Genomic DNA, 10,766 nt, shown 5'->3' on the forward strand with positions numbered 1-10,766 from the left:
AAGATTTTGGTTTTAAGAGCTAAAATAAACCCCTCCTGTGTGTCTGGAAATAAAGTAAAGCCAAAGAAAACAAGTATCTTCCTTTTCTGAAGCTCAGAAAGCTAACAAGGGGCACTGCTGATAAAACAGCGAAGTACCTGATCTGACACCACTAACACAATACCCTTGCCAAGAAAGGACACAGCAGTGAAAACCTGTGGTACCCTCATACCTCATTCTCATGGATTTGCTCGTGCAGGTATACAAACCCCTCCTGAGAATCCACGTAAGTGAAATAAAATGTTGAAGGCAGGTATTTGTTCAGAACAGTTTTTTATTTAGGACACATACTGTGTCAGGTACAACTTTGTCAAAACAGAGAATGCAATTATCAAACTTACTAAACAGTATAAACTTTTATTGAACAATCAACTCTGGAAAATTTTAACATTAACATTGCATAGAAAACTTAAGTCATAGCATATAGCAGTGATTTTTGGGTCTGTACTGATGCATCCAAAAAGCATGAATAGGCAGCAGTTTAGGTAAATGAGCTTGTTCCTTGTTATTAACACAGTAAGAATCAAAGTTTATTATATCAACTTTGGTGATCTACTTAGAAAATGTTAACATTAACATAGCAGTGAATTTGGATCTGTACTGAGAGACTCAAACATGAATAAGGAGCAATTTAGGTAAATGAGCTTGTTCCTTATTATTAATACAATAAGAACCAAAGCTTATCAGCAAACAAAAACAATACAGATTACATTCTGTTATTACAAATACTGTCAAATAAAAAAATCCAACTTAGCCATAAATTGAGTCAGAAGTGCCCTGTTAAAAGGGAAGAACCCCTCCCTGAAGATTTGAACTATAAGGAAGTATAAACCAGAACTATTTGTGTATTGCTTACATCCTTGATTCTTGGAAGCAACAACATTGAATAAAACCCAACCTATATAAAACTTTTTAACTGCAACAGTGCATTAATGCTTCTTGGTGAGCTTTAACCAGGGAGTCATCCAAGGGATTCCTACAATTGGTCTTTCCTATCAGTGTAGCTTAGTTTTCTGTATACCCTAAGGAAAAAAAAAAACAAAACCACTGTTTAGATGATGGAGCAAATTACACAAAAATACTGTATTTGCTGAAACTCCAGTGAACAGGATGAAAATGAAACAAATTGTCAAAGCAAGGTATCTGAACATCTTGACTGTGAACAGCAGCAGTGCTCCTTGTCCTGCTTTCCTATGTGCTTTCAGATGGAGAGGAAGCTTTTCATGCTATGTCATTTTAATGCCTCACTAGTGCTACTAGATCTATCTAAGTTATGTATATCTATTAAACTTTGAGATGCAATCTTGGAATGTATTCACAACTAGTTAAAAGGTATAGACACAAGTGAGAACACCTTGCATATTACTTAAGAAATTGCTTGAATTTTCTCTCCTATTTTAAACTAATTTGGTTTACATCTGACAATTAAGTATAGCAGTAAAGCTGTAGGACAGTGTTCACACAGAGCTGTTAGGAACATTAGTTATGAACACTTATGTTATTAGTTATGAACATTTCCTTTTCAGAAATCTCTTTCATAATCATCTTCTAGATAAAGGCAATCTGGTTCCAGATAGAAATACATTATTCCTTTTCTTTTCACAACCATTCCTTACAAAATAGAGCATTTTCCCACATGGCTTAGGCATTAAACATCTGAGGGATCTGAAGCCATTAAAAAACTTCACTGCAGGGAACCATAGAAAGCTAAAAATATCACACCACAGGCCTCAGGAAGCTTTCCAGCTAACAGTCCATTTTGGCTACAAATCATCAAACATGTCTTTGTGTAATTAAAGAAGAAAGAAATAGATTTTATTCCAGATGACTTGGAAGAAAACTCTGAAATTTTGATTTCTCTACTTATAGGCATTAAAGAGAGAAAACCCATTTCCTTTCAAACAATAACTAATCTTACAGGAACGGTTGTTTTGTATGAGGACACAGAATAATGCAGTGAGGAAGAACAAAAAGAAATCCAAAAAGTGAGAAGAACTTTGCTCCGTTAAATGGGCATACTCAACATTGCAAAAACATCCTTGCATAGCATCAGCTTGTCTCCAATCTTTCATTATATAAGAAATAATCAAAATATAATCTTTATCAATATTGTATGTATTTCTAATACAAGCCTCTAAATTTCAATTCCATCTTTGCTTAAACTGAAACTTTTTTTACATCATTAAACTTTTTTTCTGGTTAAATTCTCCATACAAGTAGTTTAAAAAAATGCTTTCAGCCTTCCTTTGAACATCTAATTCAAACATTGTCAGTAAATGTTGATATCAGCCATATGACGATCTCAAGCATAGTGAAAATACTTCTTGACTGAGCTTGGGAAGCAGCATAATGTCTGGTGACAAATTACACTTATGCCAAAAAAGCATGTAAAAAATGTTTTGGTAAATAAAATCAGGAATTTTTAGAGAGATTTAATGATTTAAAAATCCTTAGAATATTAAATGTTTGTAATTTTAAAATCGAAGAGATCTGAAGCTTTATAATCATTTAAAAGTTACTATTTTCTATGAAAACCAGACATTTTAGGCCATTATTCAGGGAACTGAAAGAGTGTCCTGCTTCCAGAGATCTAAATACACTGCCAGTGGTGTTAATAGCAGGAGTACAGGATCTCTGATATGTTCCAAACAGAGCCACCACCATGCAGGTAATGATGCCCAACTGCACAGAGGCCAACTTTTGCAAGTCCTTTTAAATAACAATGTGCTGCACTCCTCTCCGAGAGGACTTGTCAGCTTAAACACAGAGCCACAATAAAAACAATTCCATAGCATATCTAAAATAATAAATGCCACTGTAAAGAACACCAGATAAGGATTACAGTAGGCATTCAGTCAGGTCATCTTACTGTCTCGTGCTCAGCAGCTCCCCTTGCTGGAGTCTGGCTAATTTTGACCGCAGACACTTGCCTCTCAGTGTTCAAGTCTGCAGGTGTGATTAGCTTGGGCTCTCCCACACTCATTTTCATTCTACAAGTATGCATGTCACCTCCATATCTTTAATAGAGGCGTAGAGGAGTAAGAATTCATTTTGAAATCTCTTTAAAAAAGAGGCTATTATTACCTTCGGTGACACTTGCTCACATTTCTCAGAGAGCTGCAATTCTCCATTCCCCCAGGACATCCAGAGTGTGCACCTGCAGTCCCAGATTCTGCTGATTAGAAACAGTGGATGAAAAGGGCAAGAACAATGTTGAGGAGCATGAACATTACAGAATGTTGTTTAGCCTATTTAAACATTGAAAGTACTTCAATGGGCAAATTTCCTTAAGAAAATACTCTTGCGCAAATTAATAAAGTGTCTGAAATTAACCTTGCAGGGAAGTGCCAGGAATACCAAGAAAACGTTGATCTGAGGAATCATGACATGCAGAACCCTGAAAATAGAACATATAACATTCATTAAAAAATACACTATTTCACAGCTTGCCTCAGAAGAAATGACTGTGAACTTGGAAATAGGTGTCTAATTTAAATCAACAAGTTTAATGATTCCTGTGAAACCCTATAAAGATGAATTTGTTTGTTTCACCTTCTTAGTCTATAAAATTAATGTCATTATTTCAGAAGGATAACACCATAACTGAGTCACTATTTGAGATCATTTTTTCCAGCAACATTGTCTATTAAAATGGAGTAAAACCTTTAATTTAGAACCATTTCAAATGAATTAAATATAGAGAGCTTATCACATGGATCCAGGAGACCTGATATCCCCAAGTCCCCAGAGCTGTAAAACATCCCTACTGACCAAAAAGCACCAGAAGTATGCTATCCCTAGTTAAAACAGCTTGCAGCTCTAATCCATTCTTAAGCCCTTCTCCAAATATCTACAGGTGCACAATTTTTTTCCCCCAAGGTCCTTAAATACCTGACAATGACGGTTGTGATCAGCAAAAAAGCTGGGGTTGCTACAGTTGAACGTGCTCAAAAAACCCATGCCACCTGTCTGAAGATTACACTCTTTACTGTGGGAAATCTCCTGACATTTGCTTGAGGAAAAACAATGTTCTGGTATAAATTTCAGTCGCTTTACTGGTGAACAAGGAAGATGGTATTGAAAATTTCCCGCTCTTTTAACACTGGAAATTGAAGAATATCTTTGGACAGGAGAGTTAACAAGGGCATTTACAGTTTGAGGCATCTTTATTTCTTCGTATTTCCTGAAATTTGAAGTTGTCTGAAGCCCAGGAGATTTTGGAACAGGCTTCCCACACAGTTTCTCAAATTCTACATCACACTGTTTAGGGGACCTCTCAGAAACACTTAGATTACTCTTCACTAATACTCCTTTCTCTTCAAGGTTCTGTGACTTTAACAGAGGGCTTGTCAATGACAAAGGCTTTAGGTATTCTCCAGAAATCACTCTGTAGTAGAGTTCGTCAAATGCAGCATCTATTTCTTTGTCCGTCTTTGAAGAACTCTGCTTCCAGGAGGAAAATGACTCTTTGGGCTGGAAAGAAGTTATTTTTTGAGGATATACGAACACCTTTGATGATCTTGCAGGAGAACAATTTGTGGTAGGTATGGAATTGTTTCTATTGCCATGGGAACTGCAAGCAGATGAACACAACTCTGAGGTACCAACAAAGAAGTCAGTTTTCTGAGTCTTACTCTCTTTTACAAGATGAAATGCATCTGAACTAGCAGCAGATGTTATAAAACTGGGTTCTGAGAAATGTTTGTAAGTAAATGTTTCACCTTCTGCGTATTCTGAATTCTTTGGTGAGGCAGTAGCCTGTAATTTATTTTCAACTAGAAATCTCTCTCCTATTCTATCCATAACATCAGGAAAAGCAGTATGTTTGCAGACTTCTTGGCTTTTTCCAGATGCCAAATGTTGTTCTGAACTTGAGTCAGAGTAGTGCATTTTTTTGATTTCATTTGTATCAGCACATGCATAAGGCACCAGACCAGATGAATTACTAATGAGGCAACTGTCACAACAGAATTCTCTGCTCTCATTCCCATAAGTTGGAATTTGGTTGTCTTTACTTCTACAGCTACACATGCTGTGAAATCCTTTCTTTAGTTTAAATTTACAGGGTCTGAACCCTCTCATTTTGTCTACAGTGACATTGAGCTTTGGTCTTCTAGAATGCCGTCTCTTGGACCGTAAGTCTCCAAACATGTACTTCAACACTTTTCTCAGAGAATGCTTTGCCATGAGCTTTGTAAATATCTCTACCATTGCTGGATACAAGCTTGAAAGAGTTGGACTGCTCAAGGAGCATTCCTCATCTCCAAAAATACTACCACATGAAGTCGTGCTCAGTTCTGGACAAGCTTGATGCCTGGGTGAGGCTATGGTATTTGAGGAAATGGGAAAAGCAGAATGTTGTAACTGTGGATATCTGGATGAAGAACATTCATTTGAAAATTCTAGCTTCTTTCTGCAAACAGCAGCTTGATAGCCTATTCAAAAAAAAACCCAAAACCAAACCAAAAACTACAATGAGTCAAAAAGCAAAACAGAAGACAGGAAAAAATCCAAACCTATTAAGGCACTTCCAATGATATACTATATAATTTAAAACCAACTGCATATGATTCAGATAGCCTTACTGATTGTTACAAAAAAAAATTAATACACTTCCTAACCATAGGGAATTCACATATTAGACAGGAAAAAAAATCAAATGAATTGGAAAAAACACACTATTCAAAGTAGCATAATATGCAGATATTCTCTGCAGAGGAAGACTTCTTTGCCATTTTGTGACTCCCGATCAGAAGTACACAGCCTTATACAAAAGGTTTTGTAACTTATTTGCTGTGTTCCTAGAAAGTTTGTACTTGGCTAGTACAAGTGCAGCTTTTGCTTTCATAAATGACGATTAAAATAATGGTTTCTGTAGCTGTTAAGCCTAAAATATTTACACTAAAACTCTTAGGCTTGCACCAACGCTGGAAACCTTCTGAGCAAAGTTGACGTGCAAGTACCACTTTGACTACAAGTCACCAGCAGACCGAAAGCCACTATATTACATTGTTTGAGTTTAAAACAAACAGGACTAAAAACCACCACTTTCAGTGAGCTAAATACTGCTGAACTTAGTAACTATGCATATTTATTCCTGAGGCTGCATAAGAACAGTAGGATTTATGTACTCAAGTTATTTGCTTTCTGTTTTCCAAATACATTTTACCATAAGCAAAATCATGTCTAACTGTCCTTTGAAATCCAGGCTATTGAAATTTTCAGCTGGATAAATAATGCCTCTGGTTACAATAAATAAAATAGTTCTCCAAATGAATTATAATAAAAGCATATAGATATACAAATATATTTGACCAACAGACAAAAGTCTTAATTGTACCAATCAGTTCTCGCCCCGGCGACGTTGAACGATGACTTTTTGACGAACTTGGAGTTGTTATCTGAAAAACAAAGAAAGTAAAAAACTATCTCACGTTCTGAGTTTTTTGCATGTTAAAGATATCATCAAAACCTTATGTGTGGCTTCCTTGCCTCTTGCTGCTCTGGGTCATGTACAGTTATGGTCTTTAAGGGCTCAGCCAAGTTCAGGCAAAGCGGAAAACATTTAGTCTGAGACTTCAGTAGCAAGTTTTAGGAGTTACTAGTTTATTCTTGGAAAGCTAGCCATGGTTTTTTCAACTTATACATTATATGTCATGTATTAATCCCTACCCCAAATATAAGAATTTATCCATGGAGATATATATATATATCTACACACACACACACACACACCCCTGAATAATCTAGACATCTCTGGCAGCTCCAGCACAAAAGAGAAGCTGTATCCTGACACTTCACCTCTGATCTTCCTCGCCCCCCAAATCAAAACAAAGCTAATTCTTTCTTTTGTCCTCTACCAAGGTCAGATTCAGACTTTTAGGAAAATTGACAGCTCAAAGATCAACCTGCACATCAGGGTTCCAAGAACTAAGTATCAAAGTAAAAAAAAAAAAAAAAAAAGTGAATATACATTTATAAAACATTTGCTCTGTTTCTCACATATCACAGCTGTCAAAGTGCCAAGATCCACACAGACATTCAGCAGAAGAAGAATGGGAGACCCACAGAGAAGTTGTGTTGGAATTCACTTAACTGCTACCCAGTTAAAGAGCTTTTATTTTATTCTAACTAGCTAGTCACTTAGAATAGGAGGAATAATAGGAGAAATATCTTACCGTTATCCATTTGGGAATATTTCTCTCATCACCTTGTAATATCACATCCACTGGAACTCTTTTTTTCTGTAGGATTTGTCCATCACCTCCATTCAGATTCTTAGAGGAAAATAAAATGATTAAAACACATGGAAATTATTGGCACAGGCAACTGCAAATGGATTATTCGGATTTACTGCAAATTAGTCTTCTTCAGATCAAGATACGCAACCCGCATAAATTGATTTCTCAGTTTATGAGACCTATTTCTCAGATTATATACACCTAAATGTATACATTTTAGGCCAAAATCCCCCCCAAAAACACCCCCCACAAATCCCTAGAAAGAACTACATGTGAAGATATATAAAAAGGGATAATTAGCAAGAATACTCAGGGAAGAGCACACACTGCCTTAAAGATCCTCTGATAAAAACCAACAAAAAAACAAACCACACAAATAAAGAAAAGAGAAAAAAAGAAAAATGCTTACAAAGCTCGAACAATTACAGCTGCAAATCTCTACGTGTATTCTTAACACCCCGTGAGAGCTCATATACAAACTAAGGTCTACTCTGCAACAAGCCTCAGTGTAAAGCCTAAGAGAATTTTGTACAAAAAGGCAATTAATTAGTCAAACTGTCACTTTCTGAAGCAGATTGCATTAGCTGTTGCCAGAGAGAAGACACCAGCACAGAGCCAGACAAGTAAGAAAAGTAAATCCCATTTTTGGCAATGCTACTTCAGCAAGCAGAGCACAAGATGAAAATGGCTGCACACACAAAGTGTGTGCAATATTACTCCTTAACACTGCAAATGCTCTGGCTAGTCCTGACCATAGTCGAGTTTGGGAAGCAACAGCAGAAGATTCCAGCCTGCTTCTCTTACAGAAGGCATTATTTCACATTTACCATTTGCTTTAAATCATGTTACCCATTTATGCCAGACTCTCAGGTGAATGACCATACTTTTTGGAAGTGTTTTTGCCTTATGATCCATCTGGTTCCTCTTTTTCCTGACCTATAAAAGCCTTTCTCAGGACTGCCTGTTGATGCAGTACATTGTAGGGCTTTCTCTGGCTCACTGGTATTAGCAAGACAATAAGATCACTTCTCATTGGCCTCTGTGACACTATTTATTGAACCCCTCACCTGCTAAAAATGTGCGTTAAGATGCAGATGATATCAAGTCTTCCGCTGACTGCACCAACTCATCAGGCATGTATAAACTACTCAAATGGTTAATCGTTTCTATCAAATCATTACATTCTGTTAGATACCCAAAGTTTTTACCTTCAGGTGTTTGTCTTTAGATTTTCTTCCTACTGAGGCTATGTCACCACTTTCTTCACCTGCAAGTTGAAGGCAAATATTAAATAAAATACAGCTGAACTCAAAACAGAAATGTTTTTAAACACACACTGTGCAAGTTATTGACTACACTGCTTTCATTCTAGCAAATACTTTTCTACACTACAACTTTTAACTGTGTTACATTTCCATTTCAATTCCAATTGAAAAGCACGGTTTGTGGCTTCATAAATTACTTCAGTGGAGAAAAGAAGGGTAAAGAAAACTTGTTTGCAATCAGTCCTTTACGATTTATATCAAACATTTCAGAGAGGAAAAGAGTTTTAAAGCCCTTTCTTTTGTGGCTCCCTAAGACTCATTAATCATTAATGCATAATCCCTGCCACATTCCTAAATATCCCAAGAAAGACTGCAAGGACTTTTGCTCACGCTTCCTCTTAGTAGCTTCCTGTTGTCAAGACCACCCAAGGACTCACAAAGGGAGAAATAAGGCAGACTTGAGAATATGAAAAAACAAGTCAGAATTTTTTAACTCTGTTTTAGGCAGTCTCTGGGTGGGTTTTTTTTGTGAATGAAATGCAACAAAATATTTTTTTTCCTCGATGTAGCCAGACCTTCCAATTCAGCATTAGCTGAAATCAGTCATGCAGGAGCATAAAATATATGACTGCATTTTCAGCCCTGCTTTCTGCATTTCCCTGCACTCACCAGAGGGAAGGACAAAGGACACGAGAATAACCCTGAAAATAGTGAGCAAAAAAAAATCTTGGTCATGATACCCACCACAGCACTGCCTCCTCATACCACTCTTAAATTGCTATTGCCCTTTCTGCCATACAATCTTCTTCCTCCAGTACAACTGGGCACAAAACTGTCAGATTGCTTCCTAGTGGTTAATCTAGATGAACTGACTGGACCGCTACAAAAATGGGCGGTTCTTGGGATAAAGGGAATAACTCCTGTGCCACGGATTGGTTGACTCCACCACACCAATCATAAATTATCAAAAAACAGCTTGTATCAAGGCATGAGTTGATTTGTATATAGGTGGAAAATTCTTCTAAGGGTGAATCCTCAAAAAATTAATTTTGGCATATCTCCAATGTGCTGGCAATCATACTTTCAAATCACTGGAACTTCAGTAATTAGCAGTGGGCCACGGCACAGAATGGAAAAATAAAAGTATTTTTTCCAGGGAATCTGAAATTGGCTTTAAAGGCCAAAAGGGAAATTCAGTAACACCTCTGCACCTCAAAGGCAGAGCAGAGAGGAAAAAAGAAAGCTTCTACCTTTCTCTCTCAAAAGTACGACATCTATTACAGAAAGCTATTTCACAGGAGGTGCATCCAAAACAGTACTATTCCCTCAGTTGTAAGTTATTTATCCCTTTCTCCAAATTAACTCAGTCTTCTGTGATAGGATCCTGCTAGCTACAAGGAACTGTTAGATAGACTCTGCCATGCTACTTCCTGAGAAAGCAAGAGGGTAATCCTAATAACTTTCCCTATTAAAGACAGACTAACGCTTGCAGGCCCAGGTGAGAGCTGTTCCACTTGACTTCTACCTGCTGTAGACAAGTTTTGCCCATTTTCAACACAAAACCAGTGTATAATACCTGGAAGAAACTCCACCTTCCCTGAGAAGTGTGAAGTGTTCTCTATGAACACTAAAAATGGAAAACACCTGCCCAAAGCTAAAACTTTAGCTAAAACAGCTAAAGACAGATTTCTTTCCTCAAATTAGTATGCCCTACTGGTAAGCTTTTATATATCAAAAAACCAGCAAAAGCCACCCCAGAAAAAAAGCCCGGAAAAAACCCACCCAAACTACCAAAAGCCAAAACACCACACATCCCAAGCACCACAGTGAACTCTTATTTTTTATGTGAGGAATCCAATCCCAGATCCCCAAGAATCTAAGTTCTACATCTTACAGGATTTGGAGATAGCTGGAACTCACAGAAGTTTCTACCAATCCTCACCAGACCCTTCTTCACAGACCATCCGTAAGAAGAGGAGGAGGAGGAGAAGTGGACAATCATTTTATTGTATGCTGCTATTGAAAACACCAGAGTCTGAAGCACTTCACTCACTTATCCCACAAGCGCAGAAGGCAAAGGAACTTACAGAAGCCAAGCTACAGGTGCCTCTGAAATATTTTTCCTACCTTTCTTTGAGCAGGAAGAGCAAAACGTCATGCTTTCTAAATTGGCAGAAATTATTTGATCACTCAAATGCTTAGTTGAAATTATCCTCTCAAA

The 10,766-nt window shown here is 37.2% G+C and overlaps 1 protein-coding gene across 2 annotated transcripts in view; it reads right to left on the bottom strand.

The window, feature by feature from the left end:
• Positions 1-295: 295 nt before the first annotated feature.
• The window catches only part of LOC121351695 (Holliday junction recognition protein), a 24,952-nt gene continuing 14,481 nt past the window's right edge, over positions 296-10,766 (bottom strand). Inside the window, exons 8-13 of one of the 2 annotated variants that reach the window (XM_041464050.1) lie at positions 7,218-7,316; positions 6,380-6,440; positions 3,931-5,474; positions 3,373-3,436; positions 3,124-3,211; positions 296-1,061 (exon numbers count right to left, since the gene is read on the bottom strand). In XM_041464050.1, the coding sequence (XP_041319984.1) occupies positions 1,016-1,061; positions 3,124-3,211; positions 3,373-3,436; positions 3,931-5,474; positions 6,380-6,440; positions 7,218-7,316 (1,902 nt within the window). In that variant the 3' untranslated portion in view covers positions 296-1,015. Of the gene's footprint in view, positions 1,062-3,123; positions 3,215-3,372; positions 3,437-3,930; positions 5,475-6,379; positions 6,441-7,217; positions 7,317-10,766 lie in introns of both variants that reach the window. The other variant, XM_041464049.1, reaches the window with a different exon arrangement.

Source organism: Pyrgilauda ruficollis, unplaced genomic scaffold (assembly GCF_017590135.1).
Source record: "Pyrgilauda ruficollis isolate IOZ18807 unplaced genomic scaffold, ASM1759013v1 scaffold17, whole genome shotgun sequence".
Classification (NCBI taxonomy): Eukaryota; Metazoa; Chordata; class Aves; order Passeriformes; family Passeridae; genus Pyrgilauda; species Pyrgilauda ruficollis.